General features: G+C 37.2%; 1 protein-coding gene and 1 long non-coding RNA gene across 2 annotated transcripts in view; one reads left to right on the top strand and one right to left on the bottom strand.

Moving 5' to 3' along the window:
* Positions 1-20,000, bottom strand: part of fbxw5 (F-box and WD repeat domain containing 5) — a 32,656-nt gene extending 12,656 nt beyond the window's left edge. The window contains exons 1-5 of the mRNA XM_039661886.2: positions 19,861-20,000; positions 16,604-16,799; positions 15,360-15,517; positions 2,507-2,690; positions 2,281-2,429 (exon numbers count right to left, since the gene is read on the bottom strand). Of these exons, the coding sequence (XP_039517820.2) occupies positions 2,281-2,429; positions 2,507-2,690; positions 15,360-15,517; positions 16,604-16,790 (678 nt within the window). The 5' untranslated portion in view covers positions 16,791-16,799; positions 19,861-20,000. The remainder of the gene's footprint in view (positions 1-2,280; positions 2,430-2,506; positions 2,691-15,359; positions 15,518-16,603; positions 16,800-19,860) is intronic.
* A 28-nt stretch (positions 20,001-20,028) lies between these two features.
* Positions 20,029-21,194, top strand: LOC120471956 (uncharacterized). The gene is made up of 3 exons (XR_005620884.2): positions 20,029-20,139; positions 20,719-20,799; positions 20,883-21,194. It is a non-coding gene; the product is annotated as an uncharacterized LOC120471956 (long non-coding RNA).
* Positions 21,195-21,330: the final 136 nt, after the last annotated feature.

Raw genomic sequence — 21,330 nt, 5'->3', positions numbered from 1 at the left:
ATTAGTGATGGGATTTATGGCTCTCCCGCCGCGACTCGGCTCCCATCGTTCATGTTTATGAACAGTTCAAAAGAATCGGTTTCGTTCGCGAACGTCACAACTCTAGTTGGCATAACCACGCGAGTCGAACATGAGTACCTTACGTCGGCGATCCAAAGTGTGGCTTCACTTTTCTAAAAATAAAGAAATCTCGGCAAAATGCAAAATTTGTGACAAAAGGAGTATTTTTACAGAAGGAGTATTTCCTTCAGAAAGGAGAATTTCCTTCAGAAAGGCCGTTGGTTAGCAAGGTTAGCTAAACTTTTTTGACCCTGCCTCTTAAAAGAATCGGAATCGAGAATCGTTAGGAACCGGAATCGAAACAAGGAATCGGAATCGTTCAAATTCAAACGATACCCAACCCTAGCGAAGAGTGATGGGGGAAAAGTTTTCAATTTCTTGGTTAACCTCAAGAGCGAGGAGGTCAAAAACCAGACAGGAAAAGAGATCACCTGCTGAAAAAAAAAAGAAGTACAGAAAGAAATCGACCATGCCCGTAATAAAACCAGGAAAACACATCGGAACGGCATTTAAACGATGGAGAGAATTACATGATTTATTTGGGTTTAAGCTGGATGCAGAGCTTGCAACATTTCTTCTCGACAGGTAATTGTGCTTTATCAACCAGTTACTTTATTTCTTAGTGTTATGTTAGTAATCGAAGTATGTTTGCTCAAATGTGTTGGTATAGATAGCTAACATTAGCACTTTGTGGGCAGGTTCGTTAGCTTTGTTTGCACTGAAATCCGCGTGAACGTAACATTAGGTTGATAAACAGGTCCAGCTGAAGGGATAAAGTTAGACTTTTTGGAAGAATCAATGCTACTCTATCTTTCTTACTTTAAGAACAGTAGTAAGGCTACTGTTATTGTATGTGCTACCTGACAACCTCTGTTATGCGTATAAGCAATAAAAAATGTACAATGACCATGTCTGCCGCATATACCATACAGCACGCGCAATGACGAGTACAAACTCTGTGGGAGGGTATTCGTTGATAGTGGGGGAGGGGCATGAGAGTTGTAAACATTCAAAATGTTGCCTAAGTCCACTCAATCAGCCAGAGTTGCCGACAGCAGCTTTAATAATCCACCACAATGAAAATATGTGGAAGATCACAATAGAATGACACAATAAAAACAACTGTTTTATCACTGGGTAAAAAGCCATTTTAATGAAATGAAAAATATACAATAGTTACCATTTGAAGTGGATCAAAAAAGTTCATGTATAACTTGAAAGGTTGATGAAAGGTTTTGATCCACTTCAAAGGTTGACTACTGTATTTCATGGTCAGTAAGCAACATTTTCTCAATTGATCAACTATAGTTAATTTTGGACCCAGCACCTCACTTTGAGACCATATAAGAACTGAACATTATATTACGTGTTCTGCGTTACTCTAAACTGGGGTGACATGACTTGCATATTATTGTCCTATTGTTAGTTTAAAGGTTCTCAAAGCGATCCTGGGTGTTGACGTTTGAATATTTTCAAACAAATCGGAGCTAGACCCTCCCTCCTCCGCATCTCATCTCCTCCCCCTCCCTTCCGTGCTTCCTGAAATAATTGTGAACGTGCAGTTCTAGCTAATTATATCCTTGTGTGGGTTTGGCGAACATAAGCGTCAATTTAGAAGAAAAAAAACAATTTAACGTTACCCACCTGTCCAGCAAAAACAGAGCAACCTGAATGTCGGACTGGAAGCCCTTCTGCCGCCGGAGTTCTCGCCATCGTTCAAAAGCTTTGCTACCGATGTAAATTCGGAACTTCGCACATTCTTTATCCGACTCCTTCTTCTTTTTAATTTGTTCCTCAGAACGACGTCTCTTTGGTCGTGTGTCGGTAATTTTTCAAACTTCCCTCTGATGCTTCGCTGCTCTCCTTCACACACACACACCCTTCATGTGCACGCGCACTAACCCCCCAGACCCACCCTCAAATACTTCTTGCCAGTGATTGGCTGGAACACTGTTTGTTAGGTTTCGTGGTCCGGGTAAGACATGATTGTTTTTGTTGCCGTTTGTGGAGCCTGTGGTGTCTACAGAGACCGCGTTTTTTTACAGTGTGTTTAGGGGACAGGCAGCTAGCCGATAGTGAGGAGACGTTTGATGTATGTGACAAAAAATGTTTTGGCCCAGCATCGCTTAGAGAACCTTTAATTGCTTCTATTGCTCTCCTCATTTGTAAGTCGCATTGGATCAAAGCTTCTGCTAAATGATTGAATGAACACATATGTACCTGGAAGGCTTTGTTGAGCCAGAGTACAGAGCAGGAGGTCATGTTGCCAATCCAGTGCAGGTTACCAGAGATAAGGTGAGTCTCATTCAGCCAGCAGCCGAACACGTCATAGGGTTTATTTCTCACGCGGGACAGCAGAGTGTAGTTCTCTACGGATCCAAGACAACAATATCAATCAAAAAATCGACTTATATTTACTGTGGGTGTGTGCAGTCGCTGTCTCTACCCAAACTGAAGACTGCAATCTCTCCAGAGGAGGAGTGATGTGGGCCCAGATAGACCCCTGACACCAGCAGGAGTGTGTCATCAGTGTTAAACTGGGAGAACTGAGTGTAGCCCCAGTTAAACTGTCGCATACTGTAGCTGTGAACCAAAGAGATGGTGCCATCTGGTTTCTCTGTGTCCCAAACCTGTAGAGACAACATTCAGTGAATAACAAAGCAGTAACAAACTAAATTTTATTTTTAACATTGAGATTTTAGTTTACATGTTATATACAGTGCTAAAAGGGAACTGTATATTTAGTGGTGCACATCACTGTTACCATCGCTCATGAGTGTCAGAGAGAGGTAAGCAAGGATTTTCTTTGTTACCCTTGTTCAAATATGCTCTTAGAAATGCACTCTGTTACATCATGCATCACGTGTGTTTCATTTGTTTGTAAAAACGTTTAATTTGACAAACATTTAATACTAACTTTAATAACACTAAAAATATCATGTGGTGTAAATTAGAATATATTTTCCTTATACACCTTGAACGCACCTATAATAACCATTATTTTCAAAAAATGTTTTAAAATACATTCTAAAATAAAGTGGTAACACTTTATTTTATGGTGACAGTTCCACGTTACATGTATTTACTACAGCAATAACAATTATGGATAATTACAATTAACTAAACCAAACCCTAAACCTAACCCTATAGTAAGTGAATGTAGTTAAATAATAAAATTACTCGATGTCACAGTGTAATTACACAAATAAGCACTATCAACTTAAGATAAAGTGTAACCTAATACGTATTTTTATACAAATATCACAAGTTATAAATAAAAAAAAATCTATTAAATGTTTGGGGTGTGGTACCACGTGACATAACCTAAACTAACCTTGCCTGTCATAAAAATGTAAAATGATCTGATATTTTTGGCATTGATACAGTCATGAGGGTCTACATAAGTCAACATCCTGTTCATAGATTTGTATTTTATTTTATTTTATTCATGTTGGTCTAAACACAAGACTTATTTGGTGGAGAAAGGTTTTTAAAATATGAATGTTTTTATTTATTTATTTTTAATATTTATTAATATTTGATAGTAAAAGATTGTGCTGAACAACTGTACAAGGTTTTGTTTCCAAGAATTTAATTCTTTTATTGAGGCTTTTTTCCTTCACTATGATATCAGAAGTTTTCAGAATTGCGAGATATAAAGTCAAAATTGCGTGATATAAAGTCGCAATTCTGAGAAAAAAAGACAGAAATGCGACTTTTTATCTCACAATTTTGACTTTTTTTCTTACAATTGCGAGTTTATATGTCGCAATTCTGACATCTTTTCTCAGAATTGTGAGATATAAACTCGCAATTGCGAGTTATCAGGACAATTCTAAGGGAAAAAAAAAAGACTAACTCTTTCCCCCCTTAGAATAGTTTAAATCTCACAATTCTGACTTTATATCATGCAATTCTGACTTTATAATATGCAATTGTGACTTCATATCACGCAATTCTGACTTTATGTCTCGCAATTGTGACTTTATATCTCGCAATTGTGACTTTATATCTCGCAATTGTGACTTTATATCATGGAATTCTGACTTTATATCACGCAATTCTGACTTTACATCACGCAATTCTGAGAAATAAAGTCAGAATTGCGAGATGTAAACTCGCAAATGAGAGAAAAAAAAGTCAGAATTGCGAGATAAAAAGTCGCAATTACCTTTTTTATTTTTCATTCTGTGGCGGAAACAAGCTTCCATACATGGGACTCTCTTTACAAAAAATAAATAAAAAAATGCTTGGTGCATGCTATATAAGTGTTGCATACCAGTCATGGCACCTAGATGATACTTTAGGATACTGTAAGAAATTACAGTCTGCTCCGATCAAACTTCCACTCCAATATAGATTATATTGAAATGTTCCTTTACTTAAAAGAGCTTATTTAGCTTATTCCTTACAATCTTAAAAGTATCACAGTCACGTTCATCACCTATAGCGTGGGAAGGACAGCAGGTATTCAAGAACCATCTTGATTAGGGGGCTTCAAAGGGATGTTATCACCTTAAACATTTGGCCGTATTGCTTTAAACATTTGGCCGTTCTTATTTGAAAGAAGATCAAAGACAGAACACAGCTGTTACGACAAGAGCAACTTCATTTACATTAAAAGGACAGTAACAGGATAAAAGGTTGAAGATTTGAATGTTCGGGGTTCATTCTGACGCCGGTGAACCCAAGGTGCTTCGTGTGCCTTGCAACTGCTATGCTGTAAATAAACTTCATTTTTGAGATCTTCGACGTCCACTTCATTTTTTTTTTACACTGGCGAGGTTTCCAGGAGATTTCCAACAAAAAGTGGGGGAAAAGGTAAGAAAAAGCTGTTTTCTTTCATTTAAGTGCCGTTTTGTCAGGAAACCCCTTGTTTAAAAAAATCTAGAAAAGGAAAATTTAAGGACAGAAGAGAATTTGGTTTATTCAGTCTTGGCAGGAGGAGTTGTTAAGCCTATTCTGTACGATTTTGTTTAAGATTCTAACGGAACTGAATCAACCCGAAGTAGTGTGGTGACAGAGTTGTATTTGAATTGTTGTTTCTAAAGTAATTGAAACAAAGTGCTTAAGTGTAAAGTTTCTAAAGTAACTGAAACTCGGGATCGGTCTGTTATATAATTCTGTTGAGATTCTAAAGTAAGTGAATAAACCCGAAGTAGTGTGGTGGCAGAATTATATTAGATTTGTTGTTTCTAAAGTAACTGAAACAAATGTGTATGTTTCTAACGTATATGAAACTGTTGGTGAAGTTGTTATAATTCTGAGGAAATTCTTAAGTAATTGAATAGACCCGACGCAGTGTGGTCACAGAATGATTTCACAACTATTGCGTGTTAGGAGGAGTTGTTAAGCCTATTCTGTACGATTTTGTTTAAGATTCTAACGGAACCCGAAGCAGTGTGGCGGCAGAGTTTTGTTGGAATTGTTGTTTCTAAAGTAATTGAAACAAAGTGCTTAAGTGTAAAGTTTCTAAAGTAACTGAAACTTGGTGTTGGCCTCTTATAATTCTGTTAAGATTCTAAAGTAAGTGAATAAACCCGAAGCAGTGTGGTTTTGCCCGACGCGTGGCAGTGTTTTAAATTTTATAAATATTGTTTAAGCCCAAAGTTAACAGGTATTTATAAATATACAATATTTATAAATATTGTTTAAGCCCAAAGTAACAGGATAAAAGGTTGAAGATTTGAATGTTCGGGGTTCATTCTGACGCCGGTGAACCCAAGGTGCTTCGTGTGCCTTGCCACTGCTATGCTGTAAATAAACTTCATTTTTGACATTTTTCATTTTTTATTTTTTACAGAATAGGCTTAACAACTCCTCCTGCCAAGACTGAATAAACCAAATTATCTTCTGTCCTTAAATTTTCCTTTTCTAGATTTTTTTAAACAAGGGGTTTCCTGACAAAACAGCACTTAAATGAAAGAAAACAGCTTTTTCTTACCTTTTTCCCCACTTTTTGTTGGAAACCTCCTGGAACGGTGGCTCGCCAGTGTAAAAAAAAAATGAAGTGGACGTCGAAGATCTCAAAAATGAAGTTTATTTACAGCATAGCAGTGGCAAGGCACACGAAGCACCTTGGGTTCACCGGCGTCAGAATGAACCCCGAACATTCAAATCTTCAACCTTTTATCCTGTTACTTTGGGCTTAAACAATATTTATAAATATTGTAAATTTATAAATACCTGTTAACTTTGGGCTTAAACAATATTTATACAATTTAAAACACTGCCACGCGTCGGGCAAAACCACACTGCTTCGGGTTTATTCACTTACTTTAGAATCTTAACAGAATTATAAGAGGCCAACACCAAGTTTCAGTTACTTTAGAAACTTAACACTTAAGCACTTTGTTTCAATTACTTTAGAAACAACAATTCCAACAAAACTCTGCCGCCACACTGCTTCGGGCTGATTCAATTCCGTTAGAATCTTAAACAAAATCGTACAGAATAGGCTTAAAGAAAATAACATAAAACCCGACGTAATGTGGTTTTGTCCGACGTACTGTGACAGTGTTATTTTTTTTAACTGTTTAGTCCAGTGAAATTTATGGTCCAAAAAGACTGTGGCCATGGTTAAGTTAAGCCTCAGGTAGTGTGGCTATCTTGTTTATTTGCGTCCGAAGTACTGGAGCTGTGAATAATTAGACGAATGGTAGTTATTTAAAATCAGACTTAGTTTGTGAATAACTATTAGATCACGAGATAGTCTAAAGCCAGATAAAACTTTTGAAAATGGAAGAAATTATTGTGAAATACATCGCTAAACACGGTTCTCAGGGAATGTTTGACGGAATAGAGAATATTGCTGATAAACCATGAGTGGGCCATCTCTAAGTTTGAAAATGATCCCAAAATGCCTAAGAACAAAAATGGGAAAATTGCTAATGCGCTTCAAGCTCTTTTTGCTTCATACAAAGTAACTAGGAGGAGAGTAGATGAGTTAGAGGCTGAAAATGAGCGACTCAGTGCTGGGGTAATTTCTACAAAAAATTACTTGGCTAGTGAAACGATATGGAAAGAAGAAAAGGTCAAGATGCAGAATGAGATCGCACTTCTTAGAACTAACAATAGCATGCTTAAATCATCTGTGGAAACATTGTCCAAAAATTTGGAGGAAGCAAAGGCGGCTTTGTCAGTTCATGATAAAGAGTGACACAACTGAGAAAAACCATAGTAAGACATTGTTAGATGTCAGATTGTGTAACCCAGTTCCAGAAATGCCAGATTTGCAGGAAGACAGAGCTGAGGGTTGGGAAAGAGATTCATTCAGTAGCCAATACTCAGACTGTAGAGTCAGATTTCCCATGGCCCCAGTGCCTTCCTACTACGACTATGCGTGCTAGTGAAGGAAGAGAAGAACCAATGACCTCTACCATAGTCCAAGGATTTAATCCAACTGAACTAGAAACTATGATCAAGAATATTGGTAAATTTGATCCTGCCAAACAAGATCCATTAGATTTTCTGAAAAACTTGGAGGAATATGCTGAAGTGTACAATTTAACAGATGGTGATGTGTGCGTTGTGTTAAGAATGTGCTTGCCTGACACTTTATCTGGAGGCTTAACTCAGAATGTAAAGGACAGAAATGCTAATAAGTCAGAGAGGAAAAAGGCACTGCTTGAAGTCTTAGGTGTGATGTCAGTTAATTGGGATAGAATATCTGAGATGCGCATGAGGAAAGGGGAGCATCCAGCAGCTTTTTCAGAATGATTATTGTAGATGTTTAAAACTTTCAGTGGCAATCCTGACATTACTAAGAATGATGTCAGTTTCAAAACTGCCTTGATTAACAAATGTGACCCACTCACCCGGTCTCCTGTGACAATGCTGGTGACCCCACTCTCTGAGTACAATGACATCATTGGTAAAATGACACAGTTTTACAACAATAATGCTAATGCAAATAGTCAAATGAAAACTGTCAAATCTAGACATCCAGTTGCTGCCGTTGGCGGGAGAGAATGTTCTACTCCATGGTCTAATGGTTTCCATCATAGACCAAGGAGATTTGCAAGAATACATTCAGAAGGTGTTGTTATTTGCTATGCATGTGGAAAAGCTGGTCACATTGCTAGACATTGTCAAGACAATGAGAGACCTCTGCAAAGCTTTGTCTGTCATGCATGTGGAAAGGATGGTCACATTGCAAGGCACTGTTTGGAGAAAAGAAAGGAAGATCAGGAAGTTGTTTGTTTTGCTTGTGGACTGATGGGGCACAAGGCAAGAAGGTGTCACTTGTCACACAAAAGAAAGATGAGCTATCATGGTTTGCTTAAGAAAATAGGAAATTTAGAAACCCAGTTGGCAATGTTGAAAGGAAATAAAGAAGCGATTCACACCTTGTCCAACGTATCAACGCATGAGCAACAGGTAGCTCAGTCTCAAGCAGATGTTGATGCAAATTAGAATTAGGTTTATGATAGTAACACATTTTAGAAAAGGGTTTACTATCAAAAGGGGGGTGATTCTTTATGATTTATGAAACATGTTTTATTTGAATTGCTATGTAGTTGTAATTTATAACAAATGTTTTAATGGTATTATGTTTAGGAATATTTTTTTTTTTTAAATGTTACCGATGTTTGATGTTTTGAGATTAAACTTCTGTGACTTTGATGTTTGAATGTGAAAAGATGATTGTGGGGGAAAGGGGGGGGCAACCTTTTCTTTTGATCATTATTTCAGATAGAAGCAGTGAGATGTTTGCCTGAAACGTGTAACCTCCTGGAGAAAGATGACATGGTCGTTTGAAGGACGAGAAGGAAGTAGAATCAGTGGAGCCAGGGGATTCTCTGAAGAAAAGAACAGAATACAGAGATTTCCAGACCTGCAAGATCCAGAAATCCAGGCCTAAAAGATCTAGAAACCATGAGACCCATCATGGTTTGGATGGAACTGATGAAGAAGCACAGACTCGAACAACACCAGTGACTGTTTCTTTTAGAAGGACTTATGGTCCATGTGAAAAAGAATGGACAATGAGAAAAGAAACGAGAAGAGATCAAACCATTTCAGAGACTATGAACAGCAGTCTTTGGACATAGATGTTAGGGACAAGTGTCCCGAGGACATACCCACCACTCTAAGAAATGCACAAAGACTGAACATGAAGAGACAAGTATATGCATACTCATTTGCATTAGATACATTGTTGTCAAGTGGATGCACACATGTGGATAAAGGATGTCCACACTGAGAAAAGGAAAACACACACACACACACACACACACACACACACACACACACACACTATATTGTCTATTGATTGTTTGAGTTATCAAAACTAAAAAAAAAAAATGCTAACATCACTGATACACACTGTGAAAAAAAAAAAAAAAAAACCAAGGTGTTGACAAAAACAAATGCATAATGAAGACTTGGCTATTGCCTATTCTGGTTTAATTTGGGATGTTACCTTTAAAACTGCTGTTTGTGTATGTATCATTCTTATTATGGGTCAACGCGTTATGTTGTATGTGTTCCATGTTGAAACGTCAGGTTGAAGATAATTCTATGATCAATATTGGATGTTCCCGTTGGATGTGATGATTCTTGATTACCTTTCTCAAACCCAAGAAATACTTTTCCAAAAAAAAAAAAAAAAAAAATTCTTAACACAAACTATGATAAGTCTGCTCAAGTGAAGTAGAGCTGTAACCAGTGTGCATGAGGTGTCATTCCGATGACGGGTAAGATTCTCCGATGGCCATAGGGGACAACCTAAGCCAGGGTGGCACTGCCACTGGGCACCTGCCCACCAGGAAAGGGAGGTGTTATTTAGGAAAAGGGAGTGGATGTGATGCTACTTGTGGCCAAGAGCATCAAAGGGGGGACTCTGTAAGAAATTACAGTCTGCTCCGATCAAACTTCCACTCCAATATAGATTATATTGAAATGTTCCTTTACTTAAAAGAGCTTATTTATCATAGAATCAATTCCTTACAATCTTAAAAGTATCACAGTCACGTTCATCACCTATAGCGTGGGAAGGACAGCAGGTATTCAAGAACCATCTTGATTAGGGGGCTTCAAAGAGATGTTATCACCTTAAACATTTGGCCGTATTGCTTTAAATATTTGGGCCGTTCTTATTTGAAAGAAGATCAAAGACAGAACACAGCTGTTACGACAAGAGCAACTTCATTTACATTAAAAGGACAGTAACAGGATAAAAGGTTAAAGATTTGAATGTTCGGGGTTCATTCTGACGCAGGTGAACCCAAGGTGCTTCGTGTGCCTTGCCACTGCTATGCTGTAAATAAACTTCATTTTTGAGATCTTCGACATCCACTTCATTTTTTTTTTTACAATACTTAAAAAGAAAGTTCACCCTAAATGAAAATGCTTTAACTGATATTCACCCTCATGTCAATCCACGTAACACTCCAAAACATGTAAGACTTACATTCATCTTCAGAACACAAATTAAGACATTTTTGATGAAATCTAAGAGATTTCGGTCCCTTCATTGACAGCTACTCAACCACTTTAATGCTTCAAAAAGTTAATAAAGATCATAAAACTAATCCACATGAATTGAGCATTTAGTCCAAATTTTCTGAAAAGTTGCTTTATAACATGATGAACAGATTTAATTTAGGTGTTTATAATGACAATGTACATGAGTTACTACAAACCCGATTCCAAAAAAGTTGGGACACTGTACAAATTTTGAGTAAAAAAAGAATGGAATAATTTAGAAATCTCATAAACTTATATTTTATTCACAATAGAATATAAATGACATATTGTAAGGATTTTGGCCAGGCGAATTTCTGAAACACACACACGCACACACAAACCTTTCACTTCCCCCACACATCGGAATGTGTGGAATGTTTTTGAACAAAGAGAAGGACTTTTGGTGTTTAAAAACATTCAACAAAATGTTTTCAATGGTTTTTATGTGTCTTCCCCATGTCACAGTGAAATAACTTTGTTTGGTCACAGTTTAAATAGGAATTAAAAATACCTTCGTCATGCATTTGAAACATAAGTGTATATTCCTTTGATATAACATAATGTTCCTTGATATCTCTAGAATGCTTATTGAATGAAACACTCGAATATGCATAGAGATGTAAAGTAAAGTGTATTTTTAATTCGTTTTACTGCCAATGAAGATCAAATTGTTATTGCAAAACCCTCATCGAACACACCCCCTTCCACGAGAAGCGCACGCTGAGGAACAAAGGACCATAAAAGAAAGCTTCCCGCGTGCAACATCCACTCTCCGATTGGCTCAAGCCAACAGGAAGGGGATGGATTTCTCCAAGGTGATAAATGTGAGAACGCAGGTCCGCCCTCGCTCTCTTCTGAACTTTCCAGCGATCCGTCAGCATGTAAACCTCACGGGACTCTGATCCAACCATGGATCTTTTCTTTTGTTCGTCTAAAAGTCTCGTCTTTTCCTCAAATGGACTACCAAGCTCGTCTCATAGGAAAGGAAGTGGACTTTGCCGAACTACTTCCTCGGGTAACGTCACCTCAAAGACTGTAAGCCTTTCAAACACTCGCGCTAAATGCCAACGAACGCCACGTGACTCCCCACGGAACAAAGAGCCACGCAACCGACCATGCACGCGCCGGTGCAAAAACGCTGCGGCCGCGCTCCACGTGACGCGCGCACGCAGGACAGCACCTTCAGCCGACACGTGGCCCGAACGGGCCGAGCAACGAGCCCGCGACTCACACAGACCAAATGTGCCCTGCAAGTATACCCTTTTTGTAGAGCTTCTAAGAAGCATTAAGAAAGTGTTTTACTGGTGTTCAGAAAGGTTAACTGACTGCTGTGGCAAACGTAACCCACTCTCTCTCACTTGCTCTACAACTCACTCTATCTCACTCTCTCTCTCTCTCTCTCCAACTCACTCAACTTAAGCGTATCCATTGTCTAAATGCTCTGCGTCGTCTTAGTTTGTGTTTTAATGTTTGTAAATACATGTATCATTGTAACGTAGTAAATGCTTAAGTAGTAACTTTATTAAATACAAAATATGCTTACCTTGACTGATTGTCTTGCTCATAATACGGGTCAATGAAATGTCAATTTAAAGCTACAGGCTTTACAGAACTATACATACCTAAGAGGGCATTTGGTTATAGAGCAGGGAAGGCAGATTCTAGTGGCCACAGAATTTGTTTTCACAAGCTATATAACTTAATTGAGCTAATTGATTTTGCCTGTCTTGTAAAACGTGGTCCTTGCAATCAATAACAATTAATTTGTGGTTGATTGCGGGGATGCACATGTATGCATATGGGTAAAATTAATAAATTAATATGTAAGACCGGTCTGATCCAAATCTGTATGAATAATTATTAATTATCAATTATTAATTATGATATGCAAATTCCCCCCTGATCAGAACCGACCCAGAGTCTTTACAATATCAAATGTTGAAAGTGAGACATTTTGAATTGCCATGCCAAATATTGGCTCCTTTTGGATTTCATGAGAGCTACAAATTCCAAAAAAGTTGGGACAGGTAGCAATAAGAGGCCAGAAAAGTTAAATGTACATATAATGAACAGCTGGAGGACCAATTTGCAACTTATTAGGTCAATTGGCAACATGATTGGGTATAAAAAGAGCCTCTCAGAGTGGCAGTGTCTCTCAGAAGTCAAGATGGGCAGAGGATCACCAATTCCCCCAATGCTGAGGCAAAAAATAGTGGAGCAATATCAGAAAGGAGTTTCTCAGAGAAAAATTGCAAAGAGTTTGAAGTTATCATCATCAACAGTGCATAATATCATCCAAAGATTCAGAGAATCTGGAACAATCTCTGTGCATAAGGGTCAAGGCCGGAAAACCATACTGAATGCCTGTGATCTTCGGGCCCTTAGACGGCACTGCATCACACACAGGAATGCTACTGTAATGGAAATCGCAACATGGGCTCAAGAATACTTCCAGAAAACATTGTCAGTGAACACAATCCACCATGCCATTCACCGTTGCCGGCTAAAACTCTATAGGTCAAAAAAGAAGCCATATCTAAACGGGAACCAGAAGCGCAGGCGTTTTCTCTGGGCCAAGGCTCATTTAAAGTGGACTCTAGCAAAGTGGAAAACTGTTCTGTGGTCAGACGAATCAAAATTTGAAGTTCTTTTTGGAAAACTGGGACGCCATGTCATCCGGACTAAAGAGGACAAGGACAACCCAAGTTGTTATCAGCGCTCAGTTCAGAAGCCTGCATCTCTGATGGTATGGGGTTGCATGAGTGCGTGTGGCATGGGCAGCTTACACATCTGGAAAGGCACCATCAATGCTGAAAGGTATATCCAAGTTCTAGAACAACATATGCTCCCATCCAGACATCGTCTCTTTCAGGGAAGACCTTGTATTTTCCAACAAGACGATGCCAAACCACATACTGCATCAATTACAACATCATGGCTGCGTAGAAGAAGGATCCGGGTACTGAAATGGCCAGCCTGCAGTCCAGATCTTTCACCCATAGAAAACATTTGGCGCATCATAAAGAGGAAGATGCAACAAAGAAGACCTAAGACAGTTGAGCAGCTAGAAGCCTTTATTAGACAAGAATGGGACAACATTCCTATTCCTAAACTTGAGCAACTTGTCTCCTCAGTCCCCAGACGTTTGCAGACTGTTATTAAAAGAAGAGGGGATGCCACACAGTGGTAAAAATGGCCTTGTCCCAACTTTTTTGAGATGTGTTGATGCCATGAAATTTAAAATCAACTTATTTTCCCCTTAAAATTATGCATTTTCTCAGTTTAAACATTTGATATGTCATCTATGTTGTATTCTAAATATAATATTGAAATTTGAAACTTCCACATCATTGCATTCTGTTTTTATTCACAATTTGTACAGTGTCCCAACTTTTATGGAATTGGGTTTGTAAATTCCTTGGTATAATGTACAATCAACATGCTTTTTTTAAAGAAAAAATAAAAAAAATATCTGTGATGCATTTGTTGATCTTTTTTTAATATATATTTTAGGGTATATAATATAATATAGAGTTATATAATATATATTTTTATATTACTAGCTATGTTGAAGTGTTGCATACCAGTCATGGCACCTAGATGACACTTTAGGGCCCTGGTTAAAGGGAAAGTTCACCCAAAAATGAAAATTCTTTAATTGATACTCAAGCAAATTCTGAAAAGGCATTTGTAAGCTATAATTCATGCTGTGTACTGTATCTTAACTTGAGAAGCCAGAACCCCTTTTATATTTAATAGAAAATATAATGAACCATTTATATTACGTAAAATGTATAAGGATTTTGGTACATTTACAATGCAAAATGGAAATGTATCATTACAGTCTGTAAATATCTCTTAACAACACAATGCAATCACTAGAGACTTCCTGTTAATAAAGTATCTGGTAAGAATCTATTCTATATTAACAATGCATTAAATCACATTACACATTAATAAACCATAAATAAAACAAATTAAGTGATGTCTTGTCTCAAGCATACGTCTCAAGTCAAGTGAATTAAGGGTCATTGGACAGGCGTCCAATCACAAATGACTTTCGGAAAAGGGAAAATAACCAATGACATTTCAGGTTATTAAAACAGTAAGTCCAGCCCCTTGACTGCCAAAAATAAAAGTGTTAGAGTGAGCAGAAGCAGCAGGCGATACTGAAGTATCAGTTGTGCTCTCTTGTTATTTTAGCCATTGATTTGCCGCCATACGGATCACAAGTAGACGAGGGAGAAACATACTCATTTACATCTGGTGTTTTAATCATTCTCTTTCTTCCACTTTTTCTTTCAGGGGAGGGTCTATGGGTACTAGCTAAAAGTATGTTCTTTCGATCTAATAGACAAAGTAACCTCGCACAATTTACATATGAATGCGCCCGGATATGAAGGAAAAACATACAGAGAGCAGCGGCTTTTGTTTCTGCTCTGATAGAAGCAAGACCACACCGAACAAGACAAGTGCATGTTGGAAACCAGGAATGGTGAGAGAATATTGTGCTTGGTACATCCTAGCTCACTTACCATAATGTGTCCGCATCAGGTCAGTAGGCGGAGAGCAGATGAATGGAACACATTCAACCACATGAAAGCACCACACGAAAGCAATCCGGTCTAATGAGTTTTCGACTACCTCTGGAAGTGGTCAAAAGTGGACAAGCTCAAACCGTTTGAGACTCAGTTTACACCTGTATTTAGCGTTGTTCACTTGTGATCTAATCGACCAGGGCCTGAATTAGTTGCCCGAGAGGAGTTTCAAAGTGGCCGCAGAGTGAAATGAATGACTTGCCTGAAAGGAACTGCAGTCGGCAGTCTTACCTTAACAGTACAGTCTTTAGAGCAGGAAGAGAAGCGATGTCCACGGTGAGAGAAGGCCAAATGCAGGACCTGATCATGATGTTCCTTTAAAGTCTGAACCTCCACACAGGGGATGCAGTCATACAGCCGCTTGAACTCCCTATACCACGACGTAGAAGCTGCACACAGGAATTGCATTGTTACTTTCAAAAGGTGCTGCCACAGTCATGACAAAAAAAAGTGCCAAACTTTAGGCACTGTCACATGTATTTTACTACTAAGTACTAAGTGGATTATTAAAAGCCATATGTACACATTCCACTTCAGTTGTTCTTCACAGATGTGAAAGGTGTGTGCTAGTATATTTTACACATGAACTCATTAATGAATGAATGAATGAGACATTTATATATAGGGTTGGGTATCGTTTGAATTTAAAACGATTCTGATTCCGATTGCGATTCCTTGTTTCGATTCCGGTTCCTAACGATTCTCGATTCTGATTCTTTTAAGAGGCAAAAAAGTTTAGCTAACCTTGCTAACCAACGGCCTTTCTGAAGGAAATAATCCTTTCTGAAGGAAATACTCCTTCTGTAAAAATACCTCCTTTTGTCACAAATTTTGCATTTTGCCGAGATTTCGTTATTTTTAGAAAAGTGAAGCCACACTTTGGATCGCCGACGTAAGGTACTCATGTTCGACTCGCGTGGTTATGCCAACACTTCCGGTAGACGCTTCTTCATTGGTGTTGTTCAGCGGTTTCTTCTTCCGCTCGGCGGACTGTGAATATCAAAACTAGGAATTGAAATTGTAACTTTTGAACGATTCCGGGAAAAACGAAAAGTTAGTCTCGGTTCCAATCGATACTCGATTCTCGATACCCAACCCTATTTATATAGCGATTTCATATGTACTACTGTTCTCCCAAAGCGCTTTACAATCATATCAAGGGATCTCTCCTCAACCACCCCCAGTGTGCAGCATCCACATGGAATAATGGGACGGCAGCCACAGTACAGCGGCACCAGTGCGCTCACCACACACCAGCTATAGGTGAAGAGGAGAGAGAGTGATAGAGCCAATTCAAGGATGGGGATTATTAGGAGGCCATGATTTGAAAGGGCCAATGGATGGAATTTGCTCAGGTCACTGGGGTTACACCCCTACTCAGTGGGATTTTTAATGACCACAGAGAGTGAGAACCTCAGTTTAACGTCTCATCCAAAGGATGAGTAAATTCATTAACTGTGGTGCAGCTACAGTACCTGGGTGGCGAGGCACAGAGCGAGGGATGCGGTAGTAGCTATAGAAGAGCTCCCTCCAGAGGAACTCATCCCGCGACACGGCAAACCACTGATGGCAGGTAAACCCAGCGCTCAGCACCGCCTCATGAGGGAGATGCAAGAAAATTTCCAGCACCAGGCTGTCCGGCAAGCCAGGGCCACTTGCCATCCTGACATCCTAAGAGAACATAACATTAATGATGCCATATCAATCCAAACACGTAAGAAGCAACTCAGAAGCCTCAAACCTAAAATGTTCTGCAAGGACACTATCCATGCCTAGTACTCCTTTAAAAAACAAAACTGAGATTTGAACCCTTCCCTTAATAAATGTACCCTAAAAGTAAAATTTTGAACAATCTTTATTACATTTGGGCTTAAGTTCTGTGCAAGTAAGAAAAAAAAAGAGAAAAGTTTTAATATTTGAACTATGTGCTCTAGAGATTAACAAGCAGAGAATGAGATATTAAAGGGTTAGTTCACCCAAAAATGAAAATCCTGTCAGTATTTACTCACCCTCATGTTGTTCCAACTCCGTAAGACCTTCGTTCATCTTCCCAACACAAATTAAGATATTTAAGATATTAAGATCGCTCCTGCATACAGTCCATAGGCTTCTTGAGGGACTGGCTCTTGCTGTCCTCGAAAAGTCATTAAAGACATCGTTAAAATAGTCCAAGTGACTACAGGGGCTCAATCTTAAGTTTATCAAACAACGAGAACACTTTTGTGCGCAAAAAAACAACAAAAATAACGACTTTATTTCAACTATTCACTTCCTTCTCCATGAGCCTGTAAGTCAGTTAACGTAGTGTGATTGCGTAGAGCTACGTCACACGTAGGCTCACTATTGGCCGACGCTGGTCATGTGTGTGTGATGCGTGTGACGTACAATAACAGAAGCTTACGCTATTAAACTAGTAACCTGACTCGCGCAGAGGGAGAAATAAACGAATAGTTGAAATAAAGTCGTTATTTTTGTTGTTTTTTTGCGCACAAAAGTGTTCTCGTCGTTTGATAAACTTAAGATTGAGCCACTGTAGTCACTTGGACTATTTTAACGATGTCTTTAATGACTTTTCGAGGACAGCAAGAGCCAGTCCCTCAAGAAGCCTATGGACTAGTATGCAGGAGCGATCTTAATATCTTAAATATCTTAATTTGTGTTCCGAAGATGAACGAAGGTCTTACGGGGTTGGAACAACATGAGGGTGAGTAAATACTGACAGAATTTTCATTTTTGGGTGAACGAACCCTTTAATGTTTTCAGAAACACACGTAAACCCAAATGTATTATGACACAAAATGGTAAAACCAAGTAACATAAAAAATTAAAAATACCACCAATACATCACACACACACACACACACACACACAAAAAGTAAAATAAAAATGGGCAAGCAACATCCACTGAACCACTTGAGATAGATTGGCCCTCTACTATTTATTAAAATAAATCCAGCAAATGGTGCCATTACTATATCAGTTGACTAGATAATAAATTACCATTTAGCTAGAAAATGTTAATACAATTAAACCAAAATCTATTCGGACACATTTCTCACATCACAGTTTATTCGCTAAAGTTTAGAAAATGGTAATAAAATATGACAAGAACTCAGTTGATATTTCACTGGTTTTGGCCATCCTTCTGTTAGAAAACTGTCTCAAAAATGAATTAGGTTGAATAGCTGTCAGCTGTTAAAATTAAGTACACAATTAGATAACACCAATTTAGGTCAACACAATACCAAGCAATGCTTAATTTTGTTCAGTCTATGATGTAAAAAAGTCACATTAGCAATTAAAGAAAAAAAAAAAAAACACTTAAGCAAAACATGGTCAAGTCAAAGTGTCTGAAGAATTTTTGGTACCAAAATTGTATACATTTTACTGGTAGTCCACTGTATGAAGAATTTTCGGGTATAAGTTTACTTTATTTTGCTATCATCATCCACTTACATAAATGAACTATAGTGTCCTGCACCCAATAGTAAAAAAATATCAGAAATGATATCTGATGTCTGAATAATGTTTTGGTTTGACAGTATAAAAGAAATCTAATAGTGATATTGCATAACAGATGATATCCATCTCTAGCAATTTTAAGCTTATCTTTCAAAAAATTGCTTTTGATACCCTACCTGTAAAAAAATGACCTCTAATTTTTCTATTCTAATTTAAGACCTGACAGCTGTGAAATATTTGTAACAGAGCCTCGCCATCTCCACCCATATGTTTATTTTTAGAGGTAAAGTGTTAAAGGAAACCATATAAATATTTTTTCTACATATATATATGTATGTATACATATATATATATTTGGATAAGCCACCACTTTGGAATATGTAGTTTGTTGTTGTTTGCTGATTTTTGAACACCTTTTTTGATAATAAATTGATCTAAATTTTAGCACATAAAGAAAACTTTATTTACACAAAGAGAAGTTTCTTAAATTATTAACTACAATGTTTAAGAAAGCTAATCTGTATCTTGGTTTTTTATCATTGTTTTTGTTAGGATTGATAACTGATACAATAGCATAAATCTATACTGATGTTTTATGGGGGGAAAACAGCATTAAACACTAAAGTTCAAATCTATAATTTAGTCAATTTAGACAAAAACAAGATAAAAAAACAGGAAAGCTTGATCATGAATTAAAAATAAGATAAAAATCAATAACTACGTTATTTTTGTAGGCATGCGGTGATGGTTTACCAACCAATATAATGAATTTTTATTTATGACCAACCCAGAAGAACTTCCAGATCAGGTCAGATTTAAGTTAAAATTATTAGGTAACTTATATGTACTTTTCAAGCAGTGCAACCGCATACAAAATTTGGTAACAAGTTTTTATGTTTTAATGTCATAGCAGAAATTGAAGATTAATAATGTCCTGTCTTTTCTAAACTTAAACTCAAAATAATATTAAGCTCCAGTGTTTAATTTTCTTTAAACAAGCGTAAAAAGGTATCAAAACATTATCATATTTTGATCATTTTCATTTTCAACCTGGCACAGAACAAGAATATAACGTTACTGCTTGAATGCACATAATAATTATATAATACCATATACCAATATACATATTGCTGTAGTTGTTATTTTTCGTTAGCAGCTAAAGCAGCTAACAAGCTAATCTCATTACCAAAGCTCAAGACAAACAAAAATCCACCGGATAAGCTTTGTGAAATTACATTTCACATAAATATTTACTTTAATTTTAAATTACCTGCCAAACGTCACAACCTGTGGAATAAATAGCTGGTTTACAGGATAGGAAAATATATCATCTTCATTTTGTTTCAGCTCCGGTTAAACGACTAGCACAGTCTACAATAATCGAACTCCGATGCAAATTCGTGCTGGTCAAAAAAGTCGATCGCAGAGAATGTTTACGTCGTTTTTGTCATAGATATCGGTTTTTGTTGTAGGATGTCTCAGGTTGAGCTCGTTGGATGAGAGAGAGATTAGACAAAGACAGCTATGATTCTTTGATTGATTATGAGTGGTAAGTTTAACCCTAAAATTCGCTCTTTAATAATGTAATTATTTATCTAACGTTATTCAATTATGTGAAACAGAAACTTGCTCTTTTTTATTAAATTGTTTTTTTTTTCTTTTCTTTTTTTATTAAATTGTGCACGCAGTTATTATAAGTGTGTGTGTTACCAAATAAATTGTTTTTTGATGTAAAAATGTAAGTTAATGCCTCAAATTAAAGTTAATGGCGGACTCTGGTCATATCACTTTACATGAATAAGAAAGTCAAAGGTGGAAAAACCCCGAAGAGAATGTGTATTTCTATTGTAATTTCTAATTTATTTATCATAACCCCATTATACTTATTGTATACTGTCCTTTATACTATATAATAATGTCCATTAAGAGTTCTTCCAAATTATGATAACATTATTTCTGTACGTATTAATTAGCAGTTCAGTAGTTCGTTTATTTTGTCACGAGAAGTCAGGTTTGTTTAAGTAATGAGGTTTGTATAAGTAATGTACATACTAAACCATGTTGTTCCAAAGTAGGTGTAGTAGTGCTAGTGTAATCAGAATAGTGAAATGTTATTTTTGCTTTTAAGGGTTGTCTTACCTTGCTGAGAGGTTAGCTTCATGCCTTGCATCTTCAAAAGGAGTCACAAACACAGGGTGACATGCTAACAGTAAGTAATATATGCAACAAACAAAAATAAATAAATAAATAAATAAATAATAAGGATTCAAATTCTTATTTCTTCTTTTGCAGGACAGCAAGTTCGGTCAGTCTCAAGGGCACCTCTATCAAGTGACCCCTCCACATGCAGTGTGGTGCCTATATAAAGCAGCATTTTTAATAATCAGTTAGGAATGACAGGACTCATTATAAATCCATTAAGACATACAATATTTTTTCCTATATTGACATTAATGATGAACTGCCTGTAAACTCTGTTAAGGGGATGGGCATTTCTGATAACCTGTTCAGTGTGTAAATCATAATGCAAAACTGAGTGGTCAATATAAACAAAATACAATGTTCCCATAAGACCCTACAATAAACAAATTATGTTTAACATGACTCAAGCTTTATTACAATCTTTTTGATTATATACAGATAACATTTTGCTTATGAACTACATGAAACAAAGTAAAGCTTAAAATGGAGATGACAAACTGATTCCAAAAGTCCATTGTTATTGTGATTATCAGTACAT

This window comes from Pimephales promelas, chromosome 4 (genome assembly GCF_988280905.1).
Source record: "Pimephales promelas chromosome 4, fPimPro1.hap1.1, whole genome shotgun sequence".
Lineage (NCBI taxonomy): Eukaryota > Metazoa > Chordata > Actinopteri > Cypriniformes > Leuciscidae > Pimephales > Pimephales promelas.
Note: the sequence above shows the minus strand (reverse complement) of the source record. Positions and strands in the feature narration are given on the sequence as shown.